The sequence below is a fragment of the Orbicella franksi genome, chromosome 4 (assembly GCF_964199315.1).
Source record: "Orbicella franksi chromosome 4, jaOrbFran1.1, whole genome shotgun sequence".
NCBI classification, from domain to species: Eukaryota; Metazoa; Cnidaria; class Anthozoa; order Scleractinia; family Merulinidae; genus Orbicella; species Orbicella franksi.
In genome coordinates this window covers 24,219,555-24,241,227 of record NC_138148.1, presented here as the reverse complement: position 1 = coordinate 24,241,227, position 21,673 = coordinate 24,219,555, and the positions used below count along the sequence as shown (strand labels likewise).

The 21,673-nt window shown below is 41.6% G+C and overlaps 2 protein-coding genes and 1 pseudogene across 3 annotated transcripts in view; 2 read left to right on the top strand and 1 right to left on the bottom strand.

Moving 5' to 3' along the window:
- Positions 1 to 21,673, bottom strand: part of LOC145485005 (uncharacterized) — a 105,088-nt pseudogene that overhangs the window by 35,288 nt on the left and 48,127 nt on the right. The gene's annotated exons all lie outside the window — the stretch shown is intronic.
- On the top strand, positions 13,038 to 14,702 carry LOC145485638 (uncharacterized). The gene has a single exon (XM_081464275.1). The coding sequence runs from the start codon at positions 13,038 to 13,040 to the stop codon at positions 14,700 to 14,702; it is 1,665 nt and encodes a 554-aa protein (XP_081320401.1).
- Positions 14,815 to 16,113, top strand: LOC145485637 (uncharacterized). The gene has a single exon (XM_081464274.1). It carries the CDS (start codon positions 14,815 to 14,817, stop codon positions 16,111 to 16,113), a length of 1,299 nt encoding a protein of 432 aa, XP_081320400.1.

Here is a 21,673-nt window from a genome sequence, read left to right as displayed (position 1 = left end):
GCAAAATATATGACTTATCCCATTCTATGAAGTTTTTGTAATTTTCACAGTCAGCTATCTATTTACTCTGGCTTTTATCAGGTGATGAAGTGATTCCTGTGACAATTAACTCATACATCTCATTGCAAAAGCTTGAGGACAATAGTAACTTTTGACTACGAGTAAGTTGGTCTTCAGAGTTCATTGTAGCCTGTACCTGAAAAGACTTTTTTAATTTTGCCAGGGCAGAGACTACACCCTAGTACCTTAAAAGAGTGGTATTAACTTTGTAGCGAGTTTGAAAATCCTTATACTTTAAAAAGTCAAACTTTTGATCTAGCAACCCTTTGGCCTGATTAACTCCTGCACAAGACCAATCAGAATAAAAGGTTGGCCGGTTTTCAATTCTTATAAGGGAGTTGTACCAAATTGGCGCATTGCCGAAGCGTGTTGGGTTTTCTTCACGGATTAAATTTGACCAGATTTCGATGACTTCCTTGTCCTGAATGTTTAAACCAGCTACATCAGCTTGCTTCAAATTACCAGCCAGAAGTAATTTACCACCATGTTGTTTAATAAAAAAGTCAAAAAATAGTTTCCATTTTGCTTGATTGTTGTCATCAAGATACTTCTTTACCCATTTTGATTTCAGAGCATGATTGAAGGTTCGAATGTCTAACATTTTTAATCCACCATCTTTATATTCGTTTGACATCACACTTCTTTTAATTTTATGCCCTCTCCCATCCTGCAGAAAATTGTACAGAACTTGATGTATTTCTTTCAGATAAGATTGCGAAGATGCAGCTAAGCTTTTACTAACCGTAACTTTCCCTAGCAGAGTTAATCTTCTAAGCTGCCAGTTGAACTGAAAGAACAAGCTAGGGGGACAAAAAGAGATCACATCAACAAAATAGGGGGTTAAAAAGGTGAATGTGTCAACAATTTTGTCGCCGATTGTCCAAAGTGCAATGGTTTAAATGCCTTAAAAATAAAGCTTCATCACGAGTCTTTTATCTTACCATTTAATCTACACTTTTGATTTATTGCGGTGGGTAATAGGCAGTAATTAGGACACGATAATGACAGATGATTATGTAATTTTGTGGTGATGTGATAAAAGCGTTGAGAAGTTCAAAAAATTTGTGCAATATGGTTTTCCAAGGAAAAATCCCAGAAGAAACTCAAGTATTTGTGCCCATTGTTCAAAAGTATAGTGGGATGAGACAATGTGAAATTATGGAGAGGTTTGGTCTTAGTCGGTCCACAGTCTATAGGATTTTGAAAGAGGTAAAGACAATGCAAAGAAGTTGCATGCCAGACAAAAGGAAATTAGCAGGATGACCACGGAAATTAAGCGCCCGTCAAGAATGTCTCGTTTTAAGGCACATCGCCACTTTACGCGAGGAAGACAGGAATTTCACTGTAAAAAGCTTAAAGGAAAGAGCGGGTTTCAAGATGAGAGAAGTTTCCTGTCGCACTATGCAATGGTTCCTTCATTCAAATGGCTATTGTTACCTAAATAGTAGAAAGAAGGGTGTGTTACTAAACGCAGACTTCAAAAGACGTGTAAAATTTGCGAAAGTAATGAGAAAAGACTACAACAGGAATGTTTGGACAGAGAAAATTGCCTTTTACCTAGATGAGGTGAGTTTTATTCACAAACATAACCCCTATGATCAAGCACGCGCCCCGAAAGGAAAGATACGGTGTAAGCCGCAGGAAGAATCAGCTTGTGGATGTACTGCAAAGGGTGTGCACTGCGGATCAGGAGGGCATTTAGAGAAATTTTTTGTCGCAATTAGCTATGGGAAAGGAGTTATTCTCTGTGAACAATAAAACTCCTTAAACAGGAGAGACTTTAAGACACTCATCGAACGCAAGTTCCAATGTACGTTTTGAGAATTGCAGAAAGCTTTTAAGTTGTTTGTTCAAGATGGTGACCCGAGTCAGAACAGTGCACTGGCTCGTGCTGCATTGAAGAGAGTAGGTGCAAAGCTACTAGCTATTCCTCCATGTAGTCCAGATTTAAATCCATCCAGATTTAAATCCCATTGAAAACATATTCAACATCATTAAAAGAATATTAGAAGCAGATGCTATCAAAAAGAACATCAGCTATAAAACGTACAAACAATTTTCAACACGCATTGCAGAAACATTCAAAAAGCTTGACCATACTTTCATTGATAGTACAATCGCATCAATGAACAAGAGAATTGATGCAATCATTGGCAACAAAGGTTCACGTACCAAATATCGATAACCGCTATATTCCATGAAACTAACGAAACCCTCTTAATTCCTTGTTATGGACACCGTTACATTAAGTATAGAAGTTTAAGTTTTGCATGACAAGGTGTGACATTCTAACAATGTTACGTAATGTACAATGAACAGTTTTTTTCATGCATGGTATTTCTTCATATTTATATTACAATATGAATTTCAGATGTGCAGCATGTAGACGTGATGTCTTTGCAATTGACAACCCATTAAAAGAGTTGAAAAGAAGTGTAGAGTATTAGTTTGAACAATTAACCACAATTAACCACAGGAATAAACAATACAGATTCCTTGGCTTTTTTTACCCTTATGATTAATCGTGGTCAATCATGGTCAATCGCAGTAAATTGTCAGCTTTTACAGATACTCGTCCCCCTGTGGTCTCAAAATCAAGGTGGCAAAGCATTTGCCACAAGGACGTAGCTGCTTTTGCTTCTCTTGGGGGATTTGTGTGTGGAAACGAAATATTTTCCACCGCACATTCATCATCTCTGTTTGTTTGTCATCCAGCGCCCTGTTCTTAACAAAAACAATCGGATTCTTTCCAGTGGTAAAAATCGGGGTATCTCTAGTAAAAGCAATGTCTTTAGCGTAATGGGATTTAGGAGCTGGTATGTGCACAAGCTGACCCTCCAAAAGAAGTAAAAAATCATGCCATTGTATAACTGCCAGTGTCCATGTGAAGACATTTAAAAACAGAATCTCTGCCTTCTCTGCTCCCACCCAAGTGAAACTTGTAGAGGCTGGGTTCGAAAATGTGTTATAAATAACATTCAGTGGGTTAAGTAAAAATGTTTTCCCACAATTAGCAACTCCGATGATCATAACATTTCTGTATTTTCCATGACCCTTGTCTAAAAGTTCATAAACTTGCTCAGCAAAATAGCTCTCTTCAACTCCCTTTTTGCTCTAACACTTCGCGTGCACAGATTAACCAATCGCTGTTACAGTTCTCGACACATTCTCTCAGTCTGGCCTCTTGTAATAGCTGTAACCTACTCTTCCTTTGCCGTTCAAGAGTTTTCTGGGCATCTTCCATTTCCCAGGCTGATTCTAAAATTTCAGCAACCACCTTAGAACCTCTGTTGATAAACTCTGCAATGTCAGTTTTGCCTTCTAATTTCTGTTCACTTGCAAGTGCCAGCAACTCAGTTCTCATTTTAATCCTTTTAGCAACTATGATTTCAGACAATTTGTAGGAGGACATTTGTTTTTTCTTTCTTTTCTTGCCGTTCAGATGGTGCTCGTTCTTGTCAACACTCTCAATTTCAGCTTCATCGTTATCACGTAATGTGTCCTCTTCATCCAATGCTAATGATTGCTTTTTTCTTCGCCTAGAGTGGTTAACAGCAGAGGCCAGAGTTGTTCTTGGTGGATGGTAATTCATTAGATCTGGATGACCAAGGCTCTGGAAAAACCCCGAATCTTCCTTTGTCCCAAGATTCAGTGAAAGAGAGAGGCGAGAAATATCCGCCACTTGCAAATTGCAAATATCTCACACCAACCCTGGTGAATGAAGAAATCTGGGATTTATTGACTGGAAAGAGCAGCCTTATGACTGAAGCCTTATGACTGACCATCAGATTGTCTAAATGAGTTCAAATGCTGTTCTTTTTTAGGGCATGGCCGAGCAACAACCCGTCAGACAAAGGTGAACAAGACCTTCCCAAAGGCCCAGTAGAACAACAGCTAAGGGAAATAGATTCCACCACAAATATTAATTTAGAGGACCTGCACAAAAGTGTTGAAAATTTCAAAGCAGGGCAGGTGAAACACCATTTGCCATTGTGGGAATCATTGACTAATGGCCCCATTACTTTGGATGCCATAGAGCATCACCATATAGAGTTTGAGGCTGAGTTCCTGAAGCCAATGGCCAGGCGTAACAAAATCCATTTCTCACCAGTGGAAATCAATATCATTGATGCAGAAATTGCTAAACTTGTGAGTAAGGAAATTCTTACATTGGTGAACCATACACCTGATAGTTTTATTTCAAATATTTTCATTCGACCTAAAAAGGATGGCACTCACAGGATGATACTTAATTTGAAACCACTCAATGAATTTGTTGATTACCATCATTTTAAAATGGATACGTCCCGAACTACCCTCAAGCTCATCCGACCTGGATGCTTTATGGCATCGGTAGATCTCAGAGATGCCTACTATTCTATCCCCATAGCAGAGGAGGACAGGAAATTCCTTATGTTTGAATGGAAAGGGAAATACTACCAATTCACATGCCTATCTAATGGCTTGTCATCTGCCCCAAGGATTTTCACAAAAATCCTTAAGCCGGTTTATGCACATCTACGTTCTAATGGACATACATGTATGGGGCACATTGATGATTCACTTCTCATTGGTCAGACTTTTTACTCATGTCAATGAAATGTATTTGATACTGTCAGTTTGTTTACCAAACTTGGCTTCACTGTACACCCTGTGAAGTCTGTGCTCCAACCCCTAGAAAAAAATAGATCTTTTGGGTTTTGTGCTGGACAGTATCACCATGACTGTAACTCTCAATGAGTCTAAAGCCATGAAGGCCAAATCCGCTTGTGAAAATTTGCTCCTTCAAAAGACAGCCACTATCCGTACTGTTGTTCAGGTCATAGGCTTCCTTGTTTCCAGTTTCCCAGCATTTGCAGAAATGCATTACAGGCATTTGGAGCTTGACAAAATTTGTGCACTCCGTGACAACAAGGGGAATTTTGATGCCATTATGACCCTGTCTACCCCATCTAGGACAGAACTGACTTGGTGGGTAAACAATGTCCCACATGCCTCTAAAGCTCCTAGCCATGGAAACCCTGACCTCATGCTTACCACTGATGCATCTAATAAGGGTTGGGGAGCTGTCTGTGGAAATAACTCCACTGGGGGACTTTGGAGTCTTGAGGAACAAAGAAACCACATTAACTATCTTGAACTGAAAGTGGTACTACTGGGCCTACAATCCCTTTGTAGTGTTATTAATGGGGAAACACATTCTTGTTCAATCTGATAACACCAGTACTGTGTCATATATCAATGCAATGGGGGGTATCAAATCAATTCCATGTAATGACATGGCAACCATTATATGGAAATGGTGCATACAACGCAACATCTGGCTAAGTGCCACTCATATCCCAGGGTCTGATAACATTCAAGCTGACAAGGAATCAAGAGCACTAAGAGACTCGACAGAATGGTCCTTGTCGCAGGAGGCCTTTAATGCCATACATGATCGGTGGGGTCCATTTGACATTGACTTGTTTGCCTCCAGACTTAATTTTAAGGTCCTTCAATATGTCTCATGGAGACCTGACCCTGGAACACAGTTTATTAATGCTTTTTTCATGGACTGGAAACCTCATTACTTTTATGCCTTCCCACCCTTTCGTGTCATTGCCAACTGCCTGCAGAAGATCGAACAAGACCAATCAACAGGACTCCTCGTTGCTCCACTCTGGACAACACAACCCTGGTTTACGCTTCTACTGAACCTTCTAACAGACTACCCCCTAGTTCTTCCCCAGTTGGACACTGTTCTAGTCCAGCCTCACAGCAATGCAGTTCATCTCATCCTCTCAGCAAGCAGTTGCAATTGATAACTTGCAAAGTATCAGGGAATCCTTCTGCCAGCGAGCTATTTTAAGCAAAGCTACCAACATCATCTTTCAGTCTTGGTCTACTGGTACCCAAAAACAATATGCCCCTTATCTCAAGAAGTGGCATGACTTTTGTTCTAAACGAGAAGTTAATTCATACAATCCACCTTTGAACACAGTGCTAGATTTCCTAGTCAGTCTGCATGAACAAGGATTGTCATACACAACTATAAACAATGCAAGAAGTGCACTATCTGCTGTCATTCTTCCCACGGACAATGTGAACATAGGGAGCCATCCCATCATCTCCTGCTTCATGAAAGGCATCTACAAGAGCAACCCACCAATGCCACGGTAGCGCACTACATGGGATGTAAACCTAGTCCTTTCTTATTTGTCATCGTTGTCCAAACCAACGGATTCAAGTCTAAAATCCTTGACTCTAAAACCGACAATGTCAATTGCACTTATATATGCACAAAGAGGACAAAGTCTCCACATGTTAGACATCCAGTTTATGAAAGAAGGGGATAACTTTTTTGAGTTCACCCTACCAGAGCACATAAAACAAAGTAGACCTGGATACAAGGTACCTTCAGTGCTTTTATAAGCCTACACTGAAGACCAATCTCTCTGTGTTTTTACTCATTTGAAAGAATATCTACACAGAACAAAACCTTTTCTTAGTCATGTGAAACCACATCACCGGGCCTGTAAAGATACCATATCAAGGTGGATTCGTTCTGTAATGGCAGGTGCTGGTGTTGATGTTAACACCTTCAAACCTCACAGTACCAGGGCAGCAGCTGCTTCGAAAGCGAAAAATGTATCTGTTCCAATCAAGGAAATTCTAGATACTGCTGGTTGGTTTTCAGAGAGAACATTTGATAGATTCTACAACAAGCCCTTCCAAGGGAATGGTGGTTTTGCCACTTGTGTTGCACATTGATTATCTAGAATGCACTTTACAAACCCATAGACTGTGGGTGCCGACAGTTTGCATGTTGTCCTGTCTGCCCATATGCATGTAACATTTGTTGTTCTCTTATTCAGACCTATTGTACACACATAGGTACAATGTTATGATTAAATTTTTGTTTGTTATATACTATTTCTCATGTGAATGTCTGGGCTTTGAAGTCTCATGGGATCCGTGTGGCAGTGGTGACGAAATAGAATTGAAAAATTAAACGAGACTTATCTGTAAGTTGAAGTTTGATTGGAATTCTATGAGTCACCTACTGCAACAAGGGGATCACGTGCCCACCCTGTTACATTTGATCCCCGCCCATAGCATGGTGTTCAATTATACCCTGTTACATTAACACAGCGGTCTTACACCAACCGCAGCAAGAGGGGACTTGCTGCATTTATGCACTTCTGGACGACATTCACATTTGAGCTTAAAAAACTGATGTGTGCATGCGTGATGCAATCTCGTGTGATCCCCTTTTGTGTGTACTCCACAGAATTCTTATTCTTCTTATTCTAGGTTTCTTCGGTTCAGGTCCAAAAGAAAACGAGGGTATCGCATCAAATTTAAGATGTCTTTTGACGTTTAGCTCAGGCATTAATTGTGCTTTCAAGTCCGTTTCAAAGAAATCATTGGTAAAATGTTTACTGCACACATAACAGTTTCGTAATGGAGAAAAATTATCCCTTGTGATCCTCGCTAACCAAGTTTTTTGTAATTCTTTATCATTGGGAATGCGATGGTAACGTATGTTAGACATCCTAGATGAATGGTTAATACAACCAGGCACACAGCAGTGAACCATTATCATTATTCCACAGCGAGATTATATGGAAACAAAACTACATAAATATTTCATGAGCTGAGCTACTGAAGTTTTGCGACTGAAAAACCCATGAACCTCGCACAATTGTGTTTTACGATATGACATCAGTTAACGTTCCACTGACTGTTTCAGCTACCGCATTCCAAAATCAAGGTGGTGGGTCGTTCATGAAACTTTGGATTGATTTTTGAATAAAAATATTTCATGTGGGTAAGATTTATGTCAACCAAAATACTCCAGGTAATATAATTATCGATATGAAATTCTCTTAAAATAGGCCTAAGCTCCCCTTTAAGTTAGTGTCCATCCTTAACCCTATCTACTTCTTCCAGCATCTTCTGATGCACCTTCCCCGCCGGGACTGCCAGGATCTTTGCCACTGGGAGGAGTACACCATGCCTCTCAGCGTCTGCCACTTCTGTCAGATGCTGCCACTTTGTCCACAGGAGTGGACTACCAGAGCCCAGATTGCCAGCCAGTTCGAGCAGGAGGCCCATCAAGAGAGCTTTGTCTCCACCATCGTGGCCTACGTCACGTCCCTAGGCCAAGTACCATGTGCTGTGAGGCAAGGCTGGTACTGGCAAGTCGCAGGTCCTCATACCCGCCATCCACCATGCCCCACAGCACAAGTCACAAGTCCTCCTGGTAGCACCAGTGGCCCTCGTCGCCCAGGGTTACCGAGCCATCTTCGGGTCAGATCTGGAGGTGGAAACCATTCATGCCACCTTTGACATCCCAGTCAATAAGCAGGTGATGAGTGGCATGAACTTTGAGCTGAACAAGTTTGACATGTGGTGGTTGACGAGGCTTCTTTGCTTTCCCCAGAGACCTTCCATCTTATGGCCAGTACTTTCAATAGGCTGAACATCTCCATCTGGGATGAGGACGATGACGACGACAACGATGACGACGACAGCGGCTGCTCCCATGCCAAGGCGCCGCTTCCAGAGAACAGGAGGTAGTCATCAAAGAGGCTCCTCCAGCTGGGATGACTTGCCCCCTGGACCATCCAGACCAGAGTCCACTGACCCGCTTTCAGTGTTAAGTGCATGGGAACTATCTCTCGACATGCTATGTAACCTGGCCTACATCAAAATGTAAGCACAAGTGGCTTTTTTATGGTTGACCTCGACTTTTAGTCGTGAAAGATAGATTTATTTGACATCAAACTAAGGCTAGGAGCATCAAGAAAACATTCTGTGAGGGATAAATCGACTGTTTTGAATGTTTACATCTTTTGAATATTAACTGAGTGGTAGCGGCCCCATTCTACCGGAAGTCACTATTGAAAGCCGATTGACTACACTAAAATCATTTGAATTATCCTGTAAATCGGGAGTCCACAATCTTCGTCATTCATTTGAGGTCAGTAATTGTGATGAACGCTCAATGATCTATTGTAGTCTTACCGCAGTATTACGTAGTTCCGTTCTAATCAAAGGAACAATTCAGCCTTATAGTTTCTGTACGTGCATGTAGCTATTAGATTTGTCTGTTGTATCCTCGCTTTCACCACGAACGCAAGTCACCTAAGTTGAAGAAGTTAAAAGTGACCGCCTAGTGAAGCCAAAGCAGTCTACCTTTAGAGGCAAGCGTAGGACTGATATGTAAGTGTTGTCTTTACCTTTTAATAGTTAGTTTCCACGGAATTCTCAGTTAGTTTTCTTATCGATCGTATCTTATTAGTTATTGCAATTCCGTATATAGACTTGCTGTTTTCTACTGCCCTGCAGTCATAAGGTTTAGGTTAGTTTTCTAGTTTCGTCGCAGTTTAGTGTAAGTTAAGTACATAAGTATCACGTGGACCTCAATGCTCGCAAGAAGAACTGTTTCTTTAGTAGCTTATGCTTTATTTTTAATCAAATTTCAGTTAACGGCTAAACAACGATTATCGCAATTGGTGTCAAGGAAATAAATCAATTTGTCCTACACATCAGCGTGCTTTATTTCGTCAGCCCGTAAAGTAGTCCTATCTTTAAAAGTCGTCTTCACCGGCTCACGACACCTCTAGTTCACTCGAGAGTCGCCGGCCGCTACAGTAAAATATCAACGTTGCCTCTTAAGTGTTTTGGATTGTCAATGAACTACTAAAGTGTCGTTTGCAATGAGTTCCAAATCAACTGAGAAAGAAGAAATTGAAACAAACGAAGACGAACCTGTCGAAGAAAAAACCACAAACTCAAAGGAATGTCAAGAACTTGAGGGCGTGGCGTCCGGCGAGATCAAAGATTCACGCCAAAGAAAACCCACTGAAAAGGGACGCGAATATAAGAAGGATTTACTTGATTCAAAACAAAAGGCATGCAGCTCCAAATTGCGAAAGGAACTGGACAAAATTAAGGAACTTTTGGATCGCGATCAACCTCCGTGGGTTTCCTTGCAGCTCGCACGCGATAACATTGACAAAATAAAAGAAGAATTCAATGACGCTCATCACGAATTTCACGAATTCCTCAACTCAGAAGAAGAAAGGGAATCCTCGTCTCGTTGGTTCGATCTTCAGGATAGAGTGTTCATGGAAATGAGAACTAAACTTGTCGACAAAATCTATTCAGAAGAGAAGGAGATCGAGAAACCAAAACCAAAATCCGTGCTGTCTGGCGAGACCAGATCTAGAAGCTCTAAGAAATCTAACACCTCTGGGGTCTCGGCTCGGTCACGTAGGATCGAAGCAGCGGCACGAAAGGCAAGACTCGAGGTTGAAAGGCAGTTTCTAGACCAAGAACATGAAATAAGAAGGTTGCAATTGCTAAAGGAGATTTCTGTGGCCGAGGCAGAAGTGAATGCAATGAGAGGGATCTTAAACGAAGACTATGACCTCGAAACCGACGGTCACACTGACCAGAAACCGCAGATTGGCCATGTCAAAGTGATCGACAGCAAAGATAAGACGAGTGGTGACAATGATGAGCTCAAATTAACCGATGATCAAAATCAGAAATCGCCAATTAACACCGTTCAAGAGGATAACCACAAAGATAACAAGAATGATGTCAAATTCACTTATCAAGAAAACGGAAAACAAATCAAGATGAACCCTTATTCTCCGCCATTTATACCGAAATTAGACCCTTCACAAATGGAGCCCTCGTACTCGGCAGAAGTGAAACCAAACTTAAAGGTCGAAAACGGACAGAACCAAGAGTCAAGTAGTCTAAATGAAAGCGCGATTAAAGAACTAATTAAATTGCAAGAAAAACAAATGGAACTTAGCGCCGCGATTGCAAAGCAGCAACAAATCAGTTCTTTGCCGGTACAGGAACCGTCTACTTTCAGCGGAAACTTTATGGACTATCCTGCTTTCATACAAGCCTTCGAGACAATCATCGAGAGTAAAGTAGAAGCAAGTAGAGATAGATTATTCTTCCTCAGCAAGTACACGACCGGAAAGGCTAATGACGTGATCAAAGGCTTCGTAGCGATGAATACAGGCGATGGCTATGAGCAAGCAAAGAAGTTGTTAGCTCAAAGATTTGGAGAACCCTATCATGTCGCTGAAAGCTTCAATTCTCGATTACGCGCGTGGCCAAGGGTTCGCGATGGAGACAGCACGGGAATTCAAGAACTTTCCGACTTCCTGATCCGTTGCAGAGAGGCTATGAAGTCTATGCAGTATATGGGCGAGCTAAACTCAACAGAAACGCTCATCCAAATCAGCGCAAAACTTCCGTCTTATTGCGGTGTCAAGTGGTGCCGCTACGCACGCGATCGGAGAGAAAAGACAAAGGACATCGTCTCTTTCAGTGACCTCGTGGAATTTGTAAAGTTGGAGGCTGAATTAGCAACTGATCCCGTCTTCTCTCCCAACCCCTTAAAGCGAGAGCGAAATAAGGAGTCATGTGACACGAGTACTACGCCGCGTGACAACAGAGGTCACAACACAAGACGTTTTCCCTCAGCGAACAGCCTGGTAACTTCTACAAGGCCAGAGGCGAATAAGAATAAATCAAAACGATCGCAAGGACGCTGTCCTTCGTGCCAAGGAAATCACTGCCTGGATGATTGCCCAGAGTTTATGAAGCGAAGCCTACCAGATCGCATGGACTTCATAAGGAAGAACGGCCTTTGCTTCGGTTGCCTTAACGGTGGACACCTCTCAAGGGCTTGTGCGACAAGACTGAAGTGTGGAGTGTGTGGAAAGTCCCATCCTTCGTCCTTGCACGACGATTCAAGGAACAAAGAAGAATCTCCGAAGTATGACGGTGGCAGCGAAGCCACAACCCTGGAAGCAGTCAGCAATTGCTCCAACACGCCAGACGGCAACCTGACTAATTCCATGATTCTCCCCGTGTGGCTTCATCACAAGGACCGCCCACAGTCCGAAGTGTTGGTGTATGCGCTCCTGGACAACGCTAGTGATACTACGTTTGTTAAATCCTCCGTATTAAAGAAGCTCGGCGTTGAAGGTCCAGAGATCAACCTGAAGCTTTACACAATGCATGGAAAGGCTGAGATACCTGTCCAGAAAGTAAATGGCTTATTGGTCGAGAGATACGACAAAAGAGTGCAAGTGGAGCTCCCAAAGGTGTACTCGCGTGATGCAATTCCCTCCAGGAGAAACCAGATTCCTCGACCCGGGACAGCAAACAAGTGGCCACATCTGCAAAGAATTCAAGACAAGATCCCACCTTATCAAGAAAGGGTAGAAGTGGGCCTTCTCATTGGCTGTAACTGCCCTCGAGCACTCAAGCCAAGAGAGGTGATAACAGGAAAGGCGGATGATCCATACGCCATCAGAACCCTGCTGGGATGGGGAATTATCGGACCAGTTACGCCAGTTAAAGACACGCAAGATGGAGTTGAAGAGAACGAAGTGACCTGTAACCGGATTATCACTCAAGAAGTTGGAGATCCCGAAAGTCTTCACAGCAAGTTTGCAGTTAGTTCTCAAGCCAAGGAAATCTTGAACCCCTTCCAAGTAAAGGAAATGCTTGAACTAGACTTCTCTGAAAGAAACACGGACGGGCAAGCACTTTCCCAAGAAAATCGGAGATTTCTGAAGATCGTCACTGAAGGCATATATCATCGAGAAGATGGACATTACGAAATGCCCCTACCTCTAAAGGATCGGAACTTGAGGTTGCCAAACAATAGAGAGATGGCTCTCCATCGGCTAAAGAACCTAAAGAGAAGATTGGCGTCCGATAAGAAGTATAGTAACAATTACGTCAACTTCATGAACACGGTCATTGAAAATGGTTATGTCGAAGAAGTCCCAGCACTAAATGAAGAAGAAGGCAACCAGCAAGTATGGTACATTCCACATCATGGGGTATATCACCCTAAGAAGCCTAACAAGATACGAGTTGTCTTTGATTGCTCCGCTGAGTTTCAAGGGGACTCTTTAAACAAGCATCTCCTATAAGGACCGGACATGACCAACAATCTAACTGGCGTCCTGTGCAGATTTCGAAAGGAGAACATTGCTTTCATGTTTGACGTCGAAGGGATGTTCCACCAGGTGAAGGTTAACGAAGAATGCAGAAACCTGTTACGCTTTCTCTGGTGGGAAAATGGCAACACCTCCAAAGAACCCAAAGAGTATCGGATGACAGTACATCTGTTTGGAGCCACATCCTCACCAGGTTGCTCAAATTTCGCCTTGAAGTCCACTGCCAACGACAATGAGAAGGAAATTGGTTCCGCGGCAGCTGACTTTGTCCGGGATGACTTCTACGTAGACGACGGTCTTAAGTCCGTACCATCCGTAGGCGAAGCCGTGAAGCTCATCAAAGATGTTAAAGAGATGTGCAAGAGAGGGGGCTTCAACTTATACAAGTTCGTTTCCAACAACAAAGAAGTGATCCACAGCATACCAACTGAAGCCAGAGCTGAAGATATCAAGAATCTGGACCTAGATCAAGATTTTCTGCCAGTGGAGCGTGCACTTGGAGTCCAATGGTGCATCGAAAACGACTCCTTTAACTTTCGGATAACGCTGAAAGACAAGCCATGTACCAAGAGAGGGATACTATCCACAGTCAGTTCCATCTTTGACCCACTGGGATTCGTCACTCCTGTCCTTCTAGAAGGAAAGAAGATTTTACAAGAAATGTGCAAAGAAAACACTGGCTGGGATGATCCTGTACAAGACGCTGTAAAGGCAAGATGGGAGAAGTGGAGAGCAGACCTTCAACACATACAAGATTTGTCGGTCCCAAGATGCTACAAGCCTAAAGAAATTGGTCACGTGATCAAAGCAGAACTCCACCACTTCTCTGACGCGAGTAACAAGGGGTATGGGCAATGTTCATACCTACGACTCACTGATGACCAATACAAGATCCACTGCTCATTTGTGATCGGAAAGTTGAGAGTTACACCGCTCAAAACAGTCACTATCCCGAGGCTTGAGCTCTCCGCAGCTGTGATCTCTGTAAGGGTCAGCACTCAACTGGGAAAGGAACTACGCCTTGAAAATGTCGAAGAAATCTTCTGGACCGATAGTAAAGTCATTCTCGGTTACATTTCAAACGAGTCACGAAGATTCCACGTGTACGTTGCCAATCGCGTTCAAGAAATCCACGACAAGTCCTCTCCCAAACAATGGAAGTACGTGGAGACCAAGTCAAATCGTGCCGATGAGGGATCACGCAGTGTCTGTGCCCGAGAGATAATGAATTCAAAGTGGATCTGTGGCCCAGAGTTTCTATGGAAGAGCGAAGACCAGTGGCCTGATACTATGAGAACTCAAGAAGATGTTCGCTGTGAACCGCGTGAGCAAGATCCTGAAGTCAAAGGGTCCGTTACCATGGCAACAGTATCCGCTCCCGAAGTTCCCTTATACTTAACAGAACACATAAAGTACTTCTCGGACTGGTTCCGTGCAAAGAGATCTGTCGCGCTATGCCTGCGTTACTTAAGAAAACTGAAGAAGCGCTCACAAGAAAGAAGGAGATCGTCAGGCGAAGAAAATCCAGTAACTCACCGCAAAGAAGTAGGCAGCGAGAGTTACGTCCCTATCAGTGGAAGAGCTACAGTCCGCAGAAGCTGTCATCATAAGGGCCGCCCAGGCAGCCAGTTTCAAGAAAGAAATTGATATCCTGTCAAAGAAAGAAGAGCAGCCAGAGGACAAGCACAAAGCCCTTCCAGAGAGTGAATGGTCCTCAAACCTTAAGAAGCTTGATCCATTCATAGACGAGCACGGCATCATGCGCGTTGGTGGTCGCATAAGACAGGCAAACCTGACAGATGAAGTTAAATTTCCAGCCCTACTACCAAGAAACAGCCACATCACCAAGCTCGTAATCAACTACTTCCATGAGAGGTGTTTGCACCAAGGCAGAACAACCACCCTCAACGAGCTAAGATCCAGTGGTTACTGGGTAATCGGTGGCAGTTCGTCAGTATCCCATTGTATCCACAACTGCGTGAAATGCCGCAAGATGCGTGGGTCCACCCAGTCCCAGAAAATGTCAGACCTGCCCGAAGACAGGCTCGAACCAGCACCGCCGTTCACCTATTGTGCCGTGGACTTCTTTGGTCCCTGGATCATTAAAGAAAAAAGAAAAGAATTGAAGAGATACAGTGCACTCTTCACCTGTATGGTATCAAGAGCCATACACATTGAAGTCGCCCACAGCCTCGACAAAGATTCTTTCATTAACGCGCTTAGTCGTTTCATCTGCCGTCGAGGTCCTATCCGTCAGCTTAGATGTGACCAAGGCACCAACTTTGTAGGCGCCCGTAATGAGCTCAAAGAAGCCCTGAGTGAGCTGGACCACTCTAAGATCAGCACGGAGATGTTACAACAGAATTGCGATTACTTCAGCTTCAAGATGAACGTTCCGTCAGCTAGCCACATGGGCGGCGTATGGGAACGGCAGATTAGAAGTGTTCGCAACGTATTGGCTGCGCTGCTGAGTAACAACGCAAGTCAACTTGATGACGAATCTCTTCACACATTTATGTGTGAAGCCGAATCAATCATCAACAGCCGACCACTATCAGTAGACGGGCTACAGGACCCAGACGCACCCAGGCCCCTCACTCCGAACCACCTTCTCACCATGAAATCGAAGATAGTGCTTCCTCCTCCAGGGAATTTTCAAGATGCCGATAAGTACTCGCGAAAACGGTGGCGACGAGTCCAACATCTGTCAAACGAGTTTTGGTCCCGCTGGCGGAAGGAATTCTTACAGTCCTTGCAGCTACGGCAGAAATGGTTGAAACCACAGCGAGATCTCAACGTCGATGACATTGTGCTGATCAAAGATGATTCCCTCGCGCGAAACCACTGGGAGCTTGGAAGAGTTACAAGAACTTATCCCGACAAGAATGGTCATGTGCGCAGGGTGCAGGTAACCCTTGCTGACCCATCTATCGACGCAAAGGGGGTGCGTGTCCATCCACCGCGTTTCCTGGAGAGGCCCATACACAAGCTGGTTTTCCTGATGAGCTGGAGTGACGTAGAGGAGAGACCGGGAGAACTCCCCACCGAGAAGCCATGAACACTATCTATGGACTCTAGATAAGTTTAGATAGTTGAATATTAATTTCTTAGTTTTAAGTCAAGAAGTGAAATCTATTAATGAACAAATTTCAGGGGAGCCATGTGATGAACGCTCAATGATCTATTGTAGTCTTACCGCAGTATTACGTAGTTCCATTCTAATCAAAGGAACAATTCAGCCTTATAGTTTCTGTACGTGCACGTAGCTATTAGATTTGTCAGTTGTATCCTCGCTTTCACCACGAACGCAAGTCACCTAAGTTGAAGAAGTTAAAAGTGACCGCCTAGTGAAGCCAAAGCAGTCTACCTTTAGAGGCAAGCGTAGGACTGATATGTAAGTGTTGTCTTTACCTTTTAATAGTTAGTTTCCACGGAATTCTCAGTTAGTTTTCTTATCGATCGTATCTTATTAGTTATTGCAATTCCGTATATAGACTTGCTGTTTTCTACTGCCCTGCAGTCATAAGGTTTAGGTTAGTTTTCTAGTTTCGTCGCAGTTTAGTGTAAGTTAAGTACATAAGTATCACGTGGACCTCAATGCTCGCAAGAAGAACTGTTTCTTTAGTAGCTTATGCTTTATTTTTAATCAAATTTCAGTTAACGGCTAAACAACGATTATCGCAATTGGTGTCAAGGAAATAAATCAATTTGTCCTACACATCAGCGTGCTTTATTTCGTCAGCCCGTAAAGTAGTCCTATCTTTAAAAGTCGTCTTCACCGGCTCACGACACCTCTAGTTCGCTCGAGAGTCGTCGGCCGCTATAGTAATTATCATATACTTGTCATTTGGTGCGCTAATAACTGGAAAAATTGCTAGTTTCACAGGTAAACGGTATTTCAGCCATTTACATAGTATGTCAAAAGATGGAATGTCGAGAGATGGTCCAAAGATGTCACCTATGCACATAGCACTGAAAGTGGATGTAATATATCTGAGATAATAAAGAAAGCCAATAACTTAGAATTACAAAACTTAAAGCATCGCAGATGGTCGAGAAACTTGCACTCGCAACCTAATATTTTTTATCACTCTACTGGTTTTTTAAGCCTCTAAGCTAGTGTAGAGAGTAGTCAAAAAGTCTTGAACTGATAAACTCGTAAATACATAGAGCATACAGCGTAGATGGTGGAAATGGAGTGTAGCATAGATGGTAGGGTGTAGAGCATAGAGTGTAGTCAGGGTAAACTCAATACAGAATTGTAAGTTGAAAGCAATAATTAAAACACTGCAATCTGTAATAACACTCAACATTCCCTAAGCAATATATTTGCTACAATAACTATATGCCACTAAAACTCTATGGTGTACGCATATCCAAGAGAAATGGAGCTTAGACATTCAAAATACTACTGTGGAGTCATAGAGCTCTATGAAAATTTCTTTGCCTAATCGAGCTTTATAAAATGGGCTGGGTATAAAAATTGCTTGCAGTCAAATGCCCCTTCCTTGCTAAATGCCAGGAGGGACTGTTTCTCTGACTGACAGTTAAAAAACTGATTTGATTTACAATTTCTCTCTCTACCTTTAACTTTTGTCTGATAAACTGTAGCTGTTCAGAAGCAGTAGATAGAGTGAGAAATTCTTTGGAAAAAATAACCTCTTTCACTGTTGAGACAGGTAGATCCCTCAGAAGTTTGGGCTCAGGGCTTAACAGCCAGCATAGAACAGTGAATTTTCCACAGGTGCAGAGTTCTGAATACAGCGCTTCTTGATCTCCTTGGTTTGGTTGTCAGAGTAAGGCTGTATATCCTGGTTTTGTTGCAGGAAACATTTCAGCAATAGATTTCCAAGAAATATCAGGTACATTCCGTTTTCTCCATGAACATTCAACATCTGTCTGACTCAAATTGTAAATTCCGTAGATGAACAGTGCTGCAGAATGGCTACATCTAAGAGCTCCCTGTGGACACTCACATTTGCTCAATTTAATCGCATTGTTTTGATCAAGGTATATCTGAAAAGAAGACTATAATGAACAAAGTTTAACAGTAGTTTTCTGTAAGTTTTATAATGAGATTGCATGGCGAAGTCCATCATATGGCAAAGTTCCATGACTTGAACAGGGTCAACACTGTTCCATCCAGGACAAGCATTTTTTGAAACATTCTCTGCCTATGAATTGGAAACTTGTTTCTCCTCCTGGCCACCATCTTCCTTGTCACTACTTTCACTTCCATTGGAATGTCCGGTTACGGTGGCTAAAATCTGTTCATCTGACATCTGTTCTGTAGTCAGGAGCTCATTGTCTACATTGAGCGAGTCTTCCAGGCCATGAGCATTAAGAAAATCTTCATTTGCAACTTGCTGGACATGTTGCAGCATTTCAACTATTGACTCACAGAATGCTTCATGTGTTTACATAACCCACGCTCATTGAACTGATCAAGCATGACATTCCCTTAGCAACAAAACTACTGAACCGATCAAAATTCAGCTGACCGCATCAGAATGCTTTTTGTCACCAAGCGCTAGTTTTTTTTTTGAAAGCAGAGCAGGTAATGCACTGTTTTATAAAAACACACTTTTCCTGACTTTTAGCATAATTTCTGAATTTTTTACCTCTTAAGAGGCCCTGTGCCTAAGAAACAACTGATGATTTCTGGCTAAAAAATAAAATCGGCCTATTTTTATCTCCCAAGTAGAGGTTACTGAATACTATTTAAAAATGAATTTCTTTTGTTTCAGTTTCGCTTTAAACCAAAAATATCAAGCCGCAAAGTTTTTCTGTCAGAAAGCAGCAAAATCAGGCCGAAAATAAGCCCCCGCAAAAAACTGTTCAGAAATTACTATCGCAATGCAAAATAATGAGAAAACTACACAGTGTTGAAGAAAAAGGCCTTTTAATGCAATATCATTCGATAAACATCAAAAAACTGCCGAAGCGATTAACAAATAGAGTTTCAAATATTACATACTAAATTAGATGGAACGTTGGAGCTGATTTTAAAATAATTATTTCTCAAAAGTTCAACGCTTTTGAAAGCAATCACAGTGATGAATGAGACATTGGAGGGATACAAATCACGTTTCTGGAAAAACATTTTTCTGCCAAAGTATATTGACCTTGTACAAGGTGTTCAAAGTTACTGTTTTTACTGTTATCCTGCTACTTCGGCAAAACACTTCTCTTTTGCCAATACGGCCGTGGATAGCATGTTAAATGCCACTTTAAACCTTGCTAGGCATTCAAAGACCGTCCTAAGTAGAAGGAAGTAGAATTAAAAGTGAAAGGAAGATGAAAAATACACAGAAAAAGAAAATAACTCGAAATTACCATCTGCTAACGAAAGTTGAATCTGGAAAATGTCGTCATGTCACAGCGGCCATTGACGTCATTTGTATCAATAGCAGTGGAATCCAAACGAATGCACAAATAGGAAAACAATTTTTCCCAGCCAGAAAACGTTTAGTGGAACAATGTTATTTTTCACAAATGATGGTCACTCAAAAAGAAAAACTTCCCCAACCGCCACACCGTTTTGGCCGCAGCATGATCTGAGTTATGGGTCACGACTGGATCTCTAGCCGCTGACTGCCCGAAGGACATTGCAGACTCGTTTTCCCACGCTCTTGCGACCTTTACGTGACAAATGACGTCATTGGCCGCTGTCACACGACGACATTTTCCAGATTCAACTTTTGTTAGCAGATGGTAATTTTGAGTTATTTTCTTTTTCTGCGTATTTTTCATCTTCCTTTCTCTTTCAATTCTACATCCTTCTACTCAGGATAGTCTCTGAATGCCTAGCAAGGTTTAAAGTGGCGTTTACCACGCTATCCACAGCCGTACTGGCTAAAGAGAAGCGTTTCGCCGAAGTAGCAGGATAACAGTAAACACAGTAACTTTGAACGCTTTGTACAAGGTCAATATACTTTGGCCGAAAAATGTTTTTCCAGAAACGTGATTTGTATCCCTTCAATGTCTCATTCATCACTGTGATTGCTTTCAAAAGCGTTGAACTTTTGAGAAATAATTATTTTAAAATCAGCTCCAACGCTCCATCTAATTTAGTATGCAATATTTGAAACTTTATTTGTTAATCACTTTGGTGGATTTTTGATGTTTATCGAATATTGCATTAAAAGGCCTTTTTCTTCAACACTAGTTTTCTCATTATTTTGCGTTGCGATAGCAGTTTCTAAACAGTTTTTTGCGGGGGCTTATTTTTGGCCTGATTTTGCTGCTTTCAGACGGAAAAACTTTGCAGCTCAATATTTTTGGTTTAAAGCAAAACTGCAACAAAAGAAATTCATTTTTAAATAGTATTCGGTAACCTCTACTTGGGAGATAAAAATAGGCCAATTTTATTTTTTAGCCGGAAATCATTGGTCGTTTCTTAGGTGCAGGGCCTCTTAAAGTTTTTAAGATCAAAGCTCATCAATATTCATGAAAAAACGGGACCAGAAAAAAAGTTTGGATAATCGAGGTTGGACTGTACTGGTATTAAGAAACTGTTTGTTACACAGTGCTTTCAGACATCCTTCAGCAGATCAAGAAATATTCCAAACCATCTGATGAACTGACACATTTTGTTAGATTTGTTTACACTGTTGTGTTGATAGACGTATAACTTCAGAATTTATAAGAGTGTTGTCGAACATACACGGGTATCAAAAAACTGTTTGTTCCTCAATGCTTTCAGCAAATCAAGAAATATTTCAAACCATCTGATTAACTGATACCTTTTGTTAGATTTGTTGACATTGTTGTGTTGATAGATGTATAATGTCGGATAAGAATGTTGTTGAAGAAACAGAGGTTTCAAGACACTGTTTATTGCTCAGTGCTTTCAGACATCTTCCAGCAGATCAAGAAATATTCCAAACCATCTGATTAACTGATGCCTTTTGTTAGATTTGTTTACATTGTTGTGTTGATAGATGTATAACGTCTTATAAGAATGTTGTTAAAGAGACACAGGTATTAAGAAACTGATTGTTACCCAATACTTTCATAAATCCTTCAGCAAAATATAAATTAATTGAAAATACTCAAAACACAACAAGTGCTCATCAAACCACTTCTGATTTAAGTAATCTGAAAACCTCTAAGATATCAAACTTGAGGTAAACTTTCTTGACTTTTTCTTTAAAGCCTCACTGTCTTTCAATAAATTCGTTTTAGTAGTTGGTTTTACATTAATACATGCATTGCTCATATTTGAAATAAAATGACAAAGGATCACTACAAAACTTCTCCTTCCCCAGACATTACATGTCTGACCATGTACGCACTGCGTACCTATTTTTTACCCTAGATATGACCCAGAATACAGCTAAATTGATAGTGATGATAGTCCTTGGTAAATCATCAATCAGATAATTTTAAATGGATCAGCTGCATAAAATGTGAAAAATGTTCAGCCTTGGATTACTCAGAGGGAAGGACAAAATGATTCATCCGAGCCATTACAAATTCACTCAACAGTGAGGGTTATAACACAATTTCTGAGCAGGCAGATCAGGAATGCATAACACATAATGATGGCAAGATTGTCAAGGAAATTGATCTTGAAGATTGTACGTCTGGCTAAGGGCATCTTTGGGAAGTACATC

What these genes read in the sequence shown, in the direction of transcription:
- LOC145485638 (XM_081464275.1), top strand. Translation starts at nt 13,038, where the DNA reads ATGACCAACAATCTAACTGGCGTCCTGTGCAGATTTCGAAAGGAGAAC.
- LOC145485637 (XM_081464274.1), top strand. Translation starts at nt 14,815, where the DNA reads ATGCGCGTTGGTGGTCGCATAAGACAGGCAAACCTGACAGATGAAGTT.